Below are 15,226 nucleotides of genomic sequence, written 5' to 3' on the forward strand. Positions count from 1 at the left end.
AGCATAAGTGGGGCGACCAGTCTAGAATTCTGGGAAGAGGAAAGGCAGAGAGTCAGTCACCAGCCAGACGCAGAGGAAGCAAGACGAGAAACCCTTACTGAGACAAGGTACCAAGCCACGTTTCTAAACAAAGATAAGAATTATGGGTTAATTTAAGTTGTGAGAGCTAGTTCGTAACGAGCCTGAGCAATAGGCCAAACAGTTTATAATTAATAGAAGTATCTGTATGTTTATTTGAGACTGAACTGCTGCAGGACCAGTCAGGACATAAACTTCCTTCTAGAAATGGCACCCAACGTTCAACAACTACATCCACATAAAACCTCAGAGAGATGGGGAAGGGATTTTATTCACAAAAGAAGAGAGTCAAGCACAGATTCTTTTTTTTTTTTTTTTGTATCAGTATTTTCTTGGGTGGGCTCTGTTTGCTAGAAGCAAGCAGAGGCGCAGCTCCTTTAATTGTCTTTGAATTGTTTGACTGCTGAGGAAGGAGCAACAGCTGCAAAAGACATTTGATTATAAATGTTACTGGATTAAACCAATCTACATATTTTAAAAATATCTTGACTTCAAAATTTAAGTCAAAAGATATGTTATTTTGAGGAAAAGGTTCTGCTTTTATTTCCACAAGAAATGAGAGGCTGTGGATTCATTCTGAGTTAAGAAAAAATCAGGTTTAATTGAGAAAGAGCCCCTGAAAAATCTCTGATAAGAGAGGATGGTCCAGGTGATCTAACATCTCAGAGTGCCTCTGTTGCAGTTTCCTCTGAGTTCTACATCCAGAACAGCTTCAAGTCTCATAGAATATTCTAGTCAGGATTTCACCATAGCTCTAAATCAGGGTCCTCCAAAGATTACCAGCATCCCCAGTCAATAAGACGTAGCCTAGAAAACTATGCCAATATTCCCAAAAAATTGATTATGGATGTTATCTTTGTTTAGAGTATTGGTTACAAGTTGTTATGAATAATGGTCAGGAAAAAAAGATTAACAAAGGAGATTAGATTCTGGGTTCTTGTTTTGAAAAGAAAAATGGGAAAAATCCTATGGGATAAGGCTCTTGTATACTGTAAAGATTTGTCGCTCATATCAGTTTAATAAATTACTGATTGACCAGTAGTCAGGTAGGAAGTATAAGCAGGACAAACAGGGTAGGAGAATTCTGGGAAGAGGAAAGGCAGAGAGTCAGTCACCAATCAGATGCAGAGGGAACAAGATGAGAATGCCTTACTGAGAAAAGGTACCAAGCCACATGGCTAAACATAAATAAGAATTATGGGTTACTTTAAATTGTAAGAGCTAGTTAGTAATGAGCTTGAGCAATAGGCCAAACAGTTTATAATTACTATAAGACTCTGTATGTTTATTTGGGACTAAATGGCTGTGGGACCAGGAGGGACAGAAACTTCCATCTATAGTATACATTGAGAGAACAGACTTTGGTAATCATAAAAAAAAAACAACTAAAATTTTTCAGGAGGTTTGACTGGCTATAAATCAGAGCTCTCGAATATAGAGCCCTTATGTCAGTGAACAAAATCAGAGAGACCCTAAATTTGGCTGGGAAGAAATTACATATTTTTATTAATCTCTAATTTTTTTAGTATAACAATCAGAGGCTTAGTGGTAGAATACCTCTCTAACATGCAAGTTCTATCCCCAGTACCATGTAAAGATAAATTAATAAAAGTATCACTATCAGCAGTATACACGGTAATATGAGCAATGTCTATGACTACCAGCCACAGAAACACAACACGGTTGTTAAAGGTATTTAAAATGGCATGTATTGTCACTGCTGCACAACTCTGATAATCACTAGACATTCCACTGGATCTTCCTACACAAGAAAGACACATGTTACTATTTTACTATTCTGAGCATTTTATTTCTATATTCTTTTGTAAACTGTACTTTTACATACTTAAAGACACTATTCTATGGGCTGTACATTAGCAGTATTGTTTCAGTGTTAACTTTACCAATTGTGGCAATATACTTGACTGAAATGGTATGTAAGAGAATGCCTGTGTGATAAAGACACTGAGAATGAAATACAGATGACAACTATAAATGGGCCAATAAAAAATATACACAGAGCTGGCTGGTGGTGGCACAAGCCTTTAATTCCATCACTTGGGAGGCAGAGCAGACAGATCGCTGTGACTTCAAGACCAGTCTGGTCTACAGAGTAAGATCTAAAAGGCTACAAAGGGAAACCTGTCTCAAAAACCCAAAAGCAACAAACAAAAGATATACATAGAGAGGAAAACAAATGGAGACCATCACCAGTGATTTCTAGGTAAGGGTGTGCCAGCCATTCCTGTGCAGTGAAGGGTGTGCCAGCCATTCCTGTGCAGTGAAGGGTGTGCCAGCCATTCCTGTGCAGTGAAGGGTGTGCCAGCCATTCCTGTGCAGTGAAGGGTGTGCCAGCCATTCCTGTGCAGTGTCAGCAGCTTCTCTACAGCCTAAGAGCTGACACGATGCGTTATTCTGAGGAACAACTCATGGGCTTCAACACACTTCCAAAGGGCATGTAGACATATGAGCACACACACCCCTTCTCTGAACATTTTACCTTCAATACTCTGCAGTACTTTCATCTGCATGTCCTCATACTACACACATACAGGATCATTAACTTTTTCATAATGCCCTAAAGATCATTTATATGTATGCATGCATGTGAACATGGATGAACTCAACCATGTGTCTGCCAAAGGCCAAGGCTGAATGTCTTCCTCTTGAGACAGAACTTCCTCCAGAGACCAGGCTGGTCTGAAACTCAGAGATCCACCTGCCTCTGCCTCACATGTGCTGGAATGAAAGGTGTGTGCCACCTTGCCAGGCCTTCATTCTTATTTACATGGGTACCAGAGATCCAAACTCAGCTCCTCATGCAAAAATAGCAAGTAGTGTACTCACAGAGCCACTGCCTGGGCCCCACAAAGCTCTTACCAGTGTGCTTTCAATTCCCTGGAGCATAAACAAACCTTATGGCTTTGGCAACTTCAATTCAAATTTACCATGTCCATGAAGACCTTCAATCAAGGAAAAACTCCTTTTCCTTAGACTCCCAAAGCTCAAGTGTTCTTAATATTACACATGGTAATTGCTATTGATTACCTTGTAAAATATCTTTACAATATTTGAATTCCTAAACTACTGAATCCCATGGCAAGCTGTCCCTTGAATGTTTATCAAGGGGACAGACAAAACAGATGATTAGATAGAAAGCGGGTCACACATCATGATCTATGTCACGGGCCTAGGCTTGCCCTGTAACTTAAATGCTAAAACGAAAGGTTATCTTGAGAGGCACAATTAAAATTCCAGTTAAAATTTCATAGAGTGGAACAATGGTCACACAGTTTCAACTTGTTCACAGAAAACATGCAAAAATAATCTGCCTTCCAATACCTGTTCTTGGTAATGAAATTCATTATCCTCAATTTTCTGAATCTCTTCAAAAACTCTGTGAAAGAGAACATGACAATTAGAAAATATATTAAAATTTCTCATTGCAATCACCCACAAGAGGCATAAAAATAAAAAGAGCTAGCTAAATAATAGTAAAGATTATAGTCTGCACTCAGATGGAGAGGGACCAAGATACAGAGCCAATAAAGCAAACAGCAAGAAATGCCAGAACACCATCTTGTAGGACTAAAGCATGTGAAAACAAAATTGTACTTGGATCAACTCAGTTTCATTCTAAGAAACTTTATTACCTTTTCTCCGGGCCTAGCTTCTGCAGCATTTTTAAATACTGAAAGACAGTATGAGCAACCTGGAAGCAGAACATTTCATTAGTCTTTGCATAAAATCATATCTAGAGAAAAGAAAATTAACTCCATCTAATTACTTACCTCGTAGAAATGCTCATAGCCCTCGTCGGTCAGTGTAATGGAAATGCTGAACACAGAGTAAGTAGAATTTTGCTCAAAACCTGTCTCACCATTTCCACCAAACAATGCAAGAGCCCAGCACCTACAGTTGGGAAAATTAATCTAATAAGTGTTTAAATTAACAATGTCAACAAGCTTTCTTTGTAAATTTTTGGAACCTGAGTTTTTGGTGAAAACATATACTTTAAGTGTTAAAGGGGTTTTGTTTGTTTGAGACCAAGTCTGACAACATAGCTCTGACTGGCCTTGGACTTGCAGTAATCCCCCTGCCTCTGCTTCCCCACAGCTGAGATTACAGGCTGTGACACCACACCCGACAACAGTAAGTTTACAAGTTCCAGTTTTAGGAGTTCAAAGAATGACAATACATTTAGAAGTCACCAGAAAAAAAATGGTAGTCATCTTTCCCTGTTTAACGGGAAGACTAATAATAGATATGGTACAAGTAGTTTTATGATGTCAATGTGATTCTTAATGAAAAAAATAAAATAAAAACACAAATTAACTATTTCATACAGTTACTAAGAAACATTTCAGTTATCATCTTCTTCTAAAAGTATTAAAACAAATAAAATACAACCCAACTCAGAATGTCAAGTGAATTCTTCGAGCCTTTAAGCTATTCTACATGGTTATCCAATAAAGCAGCACAGAGAGTAGATTGTTTCCTGGCTAAAATAACAAAAAACTTAAATCAGAGGGTGTACATCAAAATGAAGAGTTTCCAAGTCCAACAGAGCTCAGTAAGAAGAATGGTCACATGTCAAAAAGCACATTGCTCACATCCTAAAAGGCTCACATATATACTCATATCATTAAAGTTCTTAGTCATAATCGCCCTCTCAATTTCTGTGAATGTTCTGGAACACAATGATATCTTAAATAGTATTTCTTGCAAATTAGTACACAGGAAAAAAAGACAAAGAAGAAATTAAAGGTGCTGCTCCAGATTCTAAAGTTCTGTTTCTGTTGTTCGGCTAGAAATAAAACAGTTGCAGAAATGCATTAGGACACACTCTACTAAAGTAGCCGCATTTGGGGGTGGGGGAAAGTCGATTTTTCGAGATAGGGTGTCTCTGGATGGTCTTTGCTTTTCCTGGAACTCACTCTGTAGACCAGGATGGCCTCAAACTCACAGAGATCCACCGGCCTCTGCCTCCTGAGTGCTGGGATTAATGGTATGAGCCACCACCGCCTGGCTGCATATACTTTTAACTCCACGTGTTCAGTATGATTTTTCCACCTTTTGGGTTGGAAACCCTAGAGAGCCACAGCATTTAAATAATTGACTTACTTATCTAACCTTCTTATATAATTATGGAATTAACTGTTAATCCCATACGTATTTTTTTAACTTGTAATTATTTCTAACACAAGCTAAAAAGACAGCTTTTAAGAAACCTTAAAAATATAGTTATTAAAACGACCTAGGTAATTACTATGACTATAATTAGTGTTTTAATTCTAGACCTCATGGCAGCTAAAGCAGAGGAATGCACAGTAAAACCTACTATTTATTATTCAGAGATTGTTACAGAAATAATGAACAATTGAATACTTGCTTTTTTCTAAGGTAAGAAAGAATGCTGCCTTTGCCTTCATGTCCAACCAGCCAGGAAATATAATGAAGTGGCTTCACCCTTAAAAAAAAATTAATGGTCAGAAGTCAAAAGAAGGTTTAAATATACCAGGTTTGAGAATCTAAGATTATTCTTATAAAAATTCAGTAAACAAGAAATTCTCAATCAGTTAACAGTCACAATATAAAGACAGAAAATGGTAAGGCACTTCATATGAAGCCACTTTTTGCAGGAGAAAGGGGTGGTACTTTTGTTTTTGAGGTTTTTTGCATGTGTATGCATGTGTGTGCATGTGTGTGTGTGCTCAGGTACATATGCACATGCATGCGTGTAGAGGCCAGAGAAAACTCTCGAGTGTCAGCTTTATGGTCTCCATCCACCTCCTCTGAAACAATTACACTAGAGTAGCAGGCCAGTGAGCCCCTGCTCCCTAGCTCCCTCTACCGCAATACAGATTATCATCTTAGAACCCAATATATGAATCAGTGTCCAGAATCAGATTGTTACAATATCTTTCACTACTGTACCAAGCTCTAGGATTAAAAAAAAAAAATGCCCTAAAGGTTTGACAATCTAGAGTCTAGTTTCAATTTCCTTTAAGTATATTTCTCTCTTCCTCTTCATTGACTAGCCACCACTACTCACAGAGCCTCACCCAACAGTCAGTTACTACTACATAATAGTCAACTTAAAAATATGTTGTTCAAATTTTTTCACCATTTGTTTCTACTACAATTTAAAGGTATGTTTCTTAAAAAAAAATTATCAAAAAAGAAAAAGGATAGGAAATCTGATTAGGCTACAAATTTCAATTTAGTAGTATTTTTATAACATAATGAACATACAGGGACTACTGATACTGAATACCATGCCCACCAAAAATTTAGTAAGTCCTTGAAAATCAAAGTGTTATTTCAGCTCTGCTAAGCAATTCTCAAAGCCTCGACAATATAGATTAAAATATGAATTGAATGAGGTACTAGACAGGCACAAAGTAAAGCAGCTGCTGAATGAGCCCAGCTAACTAAACATTTGCATCTGAACGAAACTAATAACACTGCTTCTCTGTGAAAAAGAGCTCTCCACTAAAGTTAATTTACTGGGAATTCACTTATCTGAGGTATAAAAATGACTGATAATGACATGTTAAATAAAGGATCAGGCCTTATAGAAGAGCTGGATGGCAGCAAACAAACCAACCCTACAACTTGTCACTTCCTATAACTTTCAGTATTTCTTCAAACACTCCATAAGAGGATAAAAAGTCAATGTGACAGCATGTGTTGAAATCCCACTCCATAAGAGATGTTTTATATTTGATTCTTTTTAGTTTTTACTTTATGTATATAGGTGTTTTGCTTACATGTATGCCTGTGTACCACATGCATGCAGTGCTCATAGTGGCCAGAAGAGGGTGTCAGATTCTCTGGAACTGGAGTGATAAAATCCATGTGGGTGCTGAGAATCAAACTCAGGTCCTCTGGAAGAGCAGGCAGTGCTCTTAACCACTGAGCCATCTCTCCAGCCCCAATATATTCAATGTTTTAATGTCTGAAGGATATAAAATGAGCTACTACTGTTGGGCAGAGACAACGACAGAAGAGTGTTTTAGCTAATGGCCTTTACTATTAGTTTAACAATGTCAACATTTCTTAAGGCGTTCATAACTATATATTCAATCTAAATATTGTTTTTGCTATATTATTCTTGTAATACACACTTTCCTGCTTTCTCATTAGAGTCATAATGCTTTTGTTAATTGCAGTGGGCTTGATTGTTCAAATATTCTAGCATGTAACAAAAACATTTACTGAGCTCAAGCAATACACACTGCTTCCTCTCCTTCTGCTGGGTTTGCCTGTACAGCTTTGCTTTGTTGGCAGCCTAAGAAAAAAGTAAGATGGGCTGGTGAGATGGTTCCGTAGTTTAGAGCATGTGCTGCTCTTGCACAGGACTGAACTCTGTTCTCAGCACCCGTGGTGGAAAGCTTGCACACAGTGACTCCAGCTCCAGAGGACCCAACACCCTCGGCTAGCCCCCACAGGCATGTGTACTCGTGTGCATATCCATATGCACACACACATACACAGACACACATACATAATTTAAAAATAAGCTGGCGGTGGTGGCGCACACCTTTAATCCCCGCGTTTGAGAGGCAGAGGCAGGTGGATCTCTGTAAATTCAAGCTGCAGGTCAGCCAGGGCTATGAAGAGAATCATGTCTCAAAGACAAAACAAATTTATATCAATTCATGTGCATTTATTTATTATATAGCATTTGTAGAAATGACTGTTCCTTACCTAATAAAACCCAAATGAAACAAAACAAAAACTTACTGCCTGAGCTGTGCTGCTCATACACAAACTGACATTTTTAACCTAGTTTATGTAATGTCCTTAACTCACAGAAGTAAATTGGAACTTAACGCTATTCAGCTTTTCACTTTTGGGGTTTTTTGGTTTTTGTTTCTCAAGACAGGGTTTCTTAGTGTAGCCCTGGCTGTCCTGGAACTTGCTCTGCAGACCAGCCTAGCCTTGAATTCACAGAGAACTGCCTGCCTCTGCTTTCTGAGTGCTCGGATTAAAGGTACGCACCACCACTAACTGGCTTAACCTTCACTTTTGATAAGCAAAAGATACATTTTATGAACAAATAAATCATAAATTGATATATTTCATCTTACAAATATTAAAAATAATTAGAAATGTAAACATCAATGCCAAATATTTGATTTCAAAGACTCAGGTAAAGTAACTCATTATTAAAAAATTCTAGTTTTTATACTGAGAAAAAACATGAAATACCTAAAGACTTGAATAATCTAGTAGTTACATTCTAGTTTATAAGACACCCGAGTTTTAAATATAGAAACCCCAAAGTTAAAGCACCCCAGTCTTCTCTATATTTAACGAAGCGAACCTCCCTTGACCTCTTACCTATAATGCTGCTGTTGAGGAGGGAGTGCCCATGTGATGGTCAGAGCATGAATTTTTCTGATTGGAACAACTAAACAAAAATGCCAGAAGAACTGTATAAGCATTTGTCTGTCACATTTTCTGTCATAAGAACATACTCTTTGTTCAATACATTTCATCCTCCAGCAGTCACGGGATGGTTAAATAAAATGTAGCTGTTACTCCAATTTGCCAATTTTCTAATCTGAATAGTTGTTTTGAGCAAGAATGAAAAAGAACAGTGAGAACTGAAATGCTACAAGGACTGACTCCCTTCTGGCAAGACAGGTGCAGGACTAGGGCAGGAGGTCCGTGGGAAATTCCCTCAGCCTCCCCTAGTGGTACTGCTTGCAGGATTTGATAAAACTCACGTGCATTTAAGACTTCCTGAGTCTGTTTCTCGTGATAAAATGTGTACTGGCTAAAGTATTTCTGGAGAATATGGATCTATAAATAGAAAATCCAAAGCTAGAAACAGCAGAAAATATTCTCAGGATAAAGCCTGCAGCAGAACGGGCGTGCCAAAACACCCGCTGACCAGAGGAAGCGAGGAGAGACTGACACTGGGGTAGAGGAGAAGAGAGAAGACCAAAAGAAACTGGAAAAAGAAAAAAGAAAAAGAAATTCCATGATTAAAAGAACAAAGAAAAAAAGAGGAGACATAAAAATGGCTCTGTCACACTGGCAAATTGAAAGGAAATCAGAATACGATCATAGAACAACTCATCATGTACTTTCTACAGGTGCCAAATTTTAAAAAGAATATATATTTTTAGAAATATACACTTAGTAAGTATATATTTTTATAATCTTGAATATTTATGTTAATTTACCTATAACATATCAAAGGAAATTTGCCAAAACAGGCTCTCTTTCTAGTAAGACTTAAAGATGCCCTTCCAGTTCCGACACCTGAGGATGTCTTCATTTAACAAATACCATTAGGTATGATGAAATTTCAAAAGATAATTTTCAAATGATTTTCTCTCTTCTACTTTTACTTTCTTAAGGTTAAATGAAGAAGGAGGGGAGAAGACAGAACAAAAGAAACACGGGGATCTGGGGAAAACATGAAGCAGCCCAAGCAGCCCAATGCGCCCTTTTCAACAGTCATAACGTCTGTTGTGTTTGCATTTTCAAAGATAATTGGCAGACTAGAATTTTAGGAAACATGCTAAAATTATTTCAAGCAATATTAAACCTTAGGTTCACAAACCTCTATATAGTTTGTTAAAAGCTGGTGTGTCAAAAGGATCCGTTAAATGGCCAAAGTCTGGTTTAGGTAGCCCACTGTAAAGAAAACAGACACACTAGGATTTAATTGGGAAAAGCCTTTACGACAGTGTCATCGGGTACTTCAGTGACTGGCATGTTTGTAAGCCATCTACTCTGGGCGGTGCTGGCTACAGAGCATTCTCTGCAGGAGCGAAGGGACAGAAATCCTGACTGCACTCTGCTTTCTTTACCTCTGCCCCAGGGACCTTGCCCCTATCATTTCAGCCTCTTTTGGTGCCACCTACTTATAGCTTTCCTCCTGTAAGAAGTACTTTAGTTAGTAAAGCTGTACTAGAAATAATTTGTTTAAATGTAACAACTATATGCAGAGTGATTAGATATATATCACCATTGTTGGGGCTGGAGAGATGGCTCAGCGGTTAAGAGCACTGACTGCTCTTCCAGAGGTCCTGAGTTCAATTCCCAGCAACCACATGGTGGCTCACAGCCATCTGTAATGAGACCTGGCGCCCTCTTCTGGCCTGCATACATAATAATAAATAAATCTTTTTTTAAAAATCACCATTGTCTACAAGATAATTCTTCAATAGAGAAAAACATTCCACATTCCAAACAACTGACAAAAGAAAAACAAAATCCGTTAGGAGAGGCAGGTGTGCTTTACATGCTTCTCCACTCTTACCACAGCTCCAAATGCCCTGGACAATAACAGAAAAGTAAAAAATAAAAGCAAAAAGATCTTCAGCATTATTGCTTACTATAAATTTACAAGCATGTAATTTTTGAACTATGGAAAGAGATCCTAGCTTTTCTACTCAAAAGCTATACAATCTTGACTAAGCTAGTAAACTTCCTTAGATCTCAGTTTATGATCTTTTAAAAAAAAACAAAAAACAAAAGAAAGATACATTTGGGGTTCATACAAAAAGGTGTGCTCTCTAATGGTGGAGACTTGTAACTCACAGAAAGTGACTGCCTTACTTGTTCGGTATCTGAGAGAAGATCTCCGTCACCCACTTTTCCAAAGTGTCCAGGGTTTCTTGAAGGAGGATAACGAACACAAAATGTGGTTAGTCATTGTAAAGAACTGTGATACGCTGGTGTCTGTTTTCATACACATTTGAATTAGGCAAACACTGACTGGTGTAAACCAGTTATGAGAGAAAACTGCACAACACCCACTTCTTTTTTGGACTCCAAGTTTAAAAAAACAAAAAGACTTTTGTTTACCACTAGGCAAGCATGAAGAGACAAGAGACGCGCGCGAATACACCAACTGCCTTCCTGCACCCGCTCCAATATACATCTCTCCCCAGACTAACCCTTCTCTCTTTGGCATCCTAACATGGCTTCCAGGCTCTGCCAGGATATATATATATATATATATATATATATATATATATATATATATATATATATATATATATATACTGTACTATATTTGCTGAGCTTTCCCCAAAATTTTTCTTAGAATTCAGGTATGAGCATCACGGTAAATCTTCATTGTCAGTTTGGGTGGGTTTAGAATCAAAGGAGGTCCCGAGGTCCCAATGAGGAGCAGAAGGAGGGAGAACATGAGCAAAGAAGTCGGGACCACGAGGGATGCACCCACCCACTGAGACAGTGGAGCTGATCTATTGAGAGCTCACCAAGACCAGCTGGACTGTGACTGAAAAAGCATGGGATAAAACTGGACCCTCTGAACATGGCGAACAATGAGGGCTGATGAGAAGCCAAGGACAATGGCACGGGGTTTTGATCCTACTTCATGTTCTGGCTTTGTGGGAGCCTAGCCAGTTTGGATGTTCACCTTCCTAGATATGGACGGAGGGGGGAGGTCCTAGGTCTTACCATAGGGCAGCAAACCCTGACTGCTCTTTGGACTGGAGAGGGAGGGGGAAAGGAGTGGGGGGAGGGGGAGAAGGGTGGGAGGAGGGGGCGTAGGGTGGGAGGAGGGGGAGGGAAATGGGAGGCTGGGAGGAGATGGAAACTTGTTTTTTTTTTTCTCCTTTTCTCAATAAAAAAAAAAACTTAAAAAAAAAAGAATCAAAGGAGACACACCTTGGGCATGTGGGTGAGGTCTAATTTAGGAAGACCAATCTGAATGTGGGTGGCCCCATCCCATGAACGAGTGGTCTACACTGGGTAACAGTGAAGAGGAGGATGTCAGTGAGCACCAGTCTTTGCCTTTGTGTGTCTGGGTCTGCAGAGGACGTGAGGACCAGGCACACGTTCCCATTACAGTGAATTCCACCCTCACATGCCAAAGAAAAGCTTCCCTAAGTTGCTTCTGTCAGCCTTTTATCACAGCAATGGGAACCAGAACAAATAAAATGATAATTTCTAACTTTTGATTTCTTTCCTAAACTGCATAATTGGTCTTTTGAAATTTCTATTAAAACACAAGATGAAAAAGAAAACCCTTCAGATGTATCTAAGTGACCAACCTATCACAGGACAGAATGTGTCAGTTCCAACCAGATCCATAAGTTCCAATAACTCAATAAATGAGCCCAAGGTTTTGCTCAGTGGCAGACCATGTGATTATTGTGAGATACCCAGAGCTTAATTCCTAGTACTTCAAAAAAAGAAAGAAATTAAAGTATAAAAAGATATATACAAATGAAACTAATCAAATATTAAATTTAACCTAAACTACTTTATTTACACAAATATTTGAATTTTTGTTAAATTTATTTTGTGCACGCATGCATGCATGTGTATGTGTGCATATGTGTTTGTGTGTGTGTATTCATGTGTACCAATGTCTATGAGCAGTCAGAGACAACTTGCAGGAATTGGTTCTTTCCTTGTACCATGTTGGTCGCAAGAACTGAGCTCAGGAAATCAGGCTTGGCAAAAAGTACTGAATCTGCTGAACCATTTTGCTGGCTCTCTCTCCTCTCTCTGGCTCTCTCTCCTCTCTCTCTCTCTCTCTCTCTCTCTGTGTGTGTGTGTGTGTGTGTGTGTGTACAAGTGGAGACCAGAGATTGACATTTGATGTCTTCCTCAATTATTCTCCAACTTTTTTTGTAACTTACTCCTGTTTGCCTTCAAAAAAACTACTTTTAATGACATTTGTCGTGTGTGTGAAGGTCTGCCATATAGACTTTGTAAAATGAACTCCCACTTGGTACCTTAACCCACTGAGCCCTAGCCCCTCCACTTTAACATTTCCAACATGGCCTCACTGAACCTGGAGCTTACCAATTCAGCTAGACAGGCTAGCCAGCAAACCCCAGGGGTCCCCATCTCTGCATCCCTAGTGCTGGGATCTATAGGTGCAAGACACTGTGCTTGCCTTTTACATGGTTACCTGGGGATTCAAACTCAGACCCTCCAACCTGTGACACAAGCTCTTCCCTAACTGAGCCATCCATCTCCCAGACCCAATTATTTGACATTTAAATAGTATAATGAGATAGCATGAAAATCAATGTAATCTAGATTATATGTGATTTTAATCAAAATTCTATTGTTTATTTGAAAATTTTATAGTAAGACTTGGGAGGTTAAGGTAGGTGGATCTCTGAATTTGAGGCCAGGCCAGTCTATACAGAAAATTCCAGGACAACAAGGGTTATATACAGAAACCCTGTCTCAAAACCAAACAAAAATCTGTAATATTAATCAGCATGTCAAACAGGAAAAGAATACAAAGAAACAAAATGCCTAGGTAAATAAAATTTCATATACATGAAATAATTTGCAACAATTTATAAATTAATTTCTATACTAAAAACAGCAATGTATGTTACAAATTTAGAGTCACATTTGTGGGTTAATTTTGAAAAGTGAGAAAATGTTTCATATGCTATGAGCGTTGATCTCAATTTTGAAGAGGTTTTGGCAAAATCTTCTAAGAAGGAGAATCATTCAGGTGAGGGTCAGTTCTAAAGAATGTGAAACATTAAGTAATGTCAAAAGGAATGGTTTAGCAAGTGGTTTTGAGAAGTCTAAAAATGGTTAAAACCCCAAGAAAACAAAAGAAAGCGACCATATTTTCTTCTTTCTTCTTCTTCTTTTGGCTTTTTTTTGGGGGGGGGTTGTTTTTGTTTTTGATTTGTTTTTTGAGACAGGGTTTTTCTGTGTTGCTTTGGAGCCAGTCCTGGAACTAGCTCTTGTAGACCAGGCTGGCCTCGAACTTACAGAGATCAGCCTGCCTCTGCCTCCCAAGTGCTGGGATTAAAGGCGTGCGCCACCACCGCCGGTTGCTACCACAGTTTCTTAAATGAGACACTCACATGATAATAGCACAGGAGGAAAGGAGCACGGCAATCTTCAAGCTTGTACATTTAAGATACTTCTATCATTGTTAAGAGCTGCTCTTAATCATCTTATAGGATCTTAAATAAGAATGGACAAACAACTTCCCCTATAAGTTTATAATCAATCTGTATTAAATATAAAACCACAAATTGAGTCATCTGAAACACAACAGCCAAGCCTGAAATTCCAGAAGGTCAAGGCTCTATGAGGCCCTGCTCAAAACCCTAGATGGCCTATGATTACATTGGTATACTCAGACACTTGAGATTAGCCTATAAATAAACCCATTTCAATGAGAAAGAATTTGTATGAGATGATCTTATATTTCTGTGAACTTTGTAACATACTGAAATTTTAATTTCCTTCGATTTTTTAAAAAATATTCTATTTTTATTTCTGTATAGTGGAGTGTGTGTGTGTGTGTTGTGTGCCCTAGTACGTGGGTACTGGTGGAGGCCAAAAGAGGGTGTGAGATCTCCTGGAGCTATAGTTATAGGTGGTTGCTAGGCACCCATCATGAATGCTGAGAACCAAAGTCTGCTCAGACCCAAGCACAGCAAGCTCTCTTTACTGAATAATCAATGTAACCCCTGTTTTTAATTAATGTCAAATAATGGAGCAACTAATATATCATACTGATTAAGACAAACATCCTATGAAAGTAATACAGCCTACCCTTGAACAATGTGGAAATGTTGACCCGGTGGCAGTTAAAACACACACACACACACACACACACACACACACACACACTCTCTCTACCACATGTAATTTATCTCTATGGGAATGTGTGTGCATGCTCTGTGTTTGTGCATGTGTTCATGCACATGTACTGTGGATATGCAGGGAAACCAGAGGTCAATGCCATTGTCATTCTCAATTGTTCTCTGTCGCATTTTTGAGACAGGGTCTCTCACTGAACCTGGAACTTACAAGTTCAGCTAGACTGGCTGGGCATCAAGCTCTCTGCCTTTGTCTGTCTCTCCAGCACATTACAGGCAATACACTGGTGCTTGGCATTTTTACATGGGAATTCAGGTCCTCATGCTTACAATGACAAGCAATTTGCCTAATGAACCATCTTTCTAAACCCGATATTTAAATTTTGACTGTCTCCAAAACTGACTACTAACATCAAGCTCTTAACAGAAGCCTTGTCAATAACATAAACAACCTATTAACACATATTTTAGTCTTCATACATATTATATTCAGTAAAAAGCTATGTGAGTACCATGAGATCTTTTTAAAAAAATAGCAAAAACGAAAAAAAAAA

The 15,226-nt window shown here is 38.5% G+C and overlaps 1 protein-coding gene across 1 annotated transcript in view; it reads right to left on the reverse strand.

Annotated features, from left to right (window-relative positions):
- Positions 1–15,226, reverse strand: part of Nrdc (nardilysin convertase) — a 71,998-nt gene that overhangs the window by 24,191 nt on the left and 32,581 nt on the right. Inside the window, exons 8-14 of the mRNA XM_041651693.1 lie at positions 10,663–10,720; positions 9,662–9,735; positions 8,428–8,497; positions 5,471–5,548; positions 3,870–3,990; positions 3,732–3,790; positions 3,421–3,475 (exon numbers count right to left, since the gene is read on the reverse strand). Of these exons, the coding sequence (XP_041507627.1) occupies positions 3,421–3,475; positions 3,732–3,790; positions 3,870–3,990; positions 5,471–5,548; positions 8,428–8,497; positions 9,662–9,735; positions 10,663–10,720 (515 nt within the window). The remainder of the gene's footprint in view (positions 1–3,420; positions 3,476–3,731; positions 3,791–3,869; positions 3,991–5,470; positions 5,549–8,427; positions 8,498–9,661; positions 9,736–10,662; positions 10,721–15,226) is intronic.

Source organism: Microtus oregoni, unplaced genomic scaffold, assembly GCF_018167655.1.
Source record: "Microtus oregoni isolate MIOR12 unplaced genomic scaffold, Mior012 000005F_ref0000423, whole genome shotgun sequence".
Classification (NCBI taxonomy): Eukaryota; Metazoa; Chordata; class Mammalia; order Rodentia; family Cricetidae; genus Microtus; species Microtus oregoni.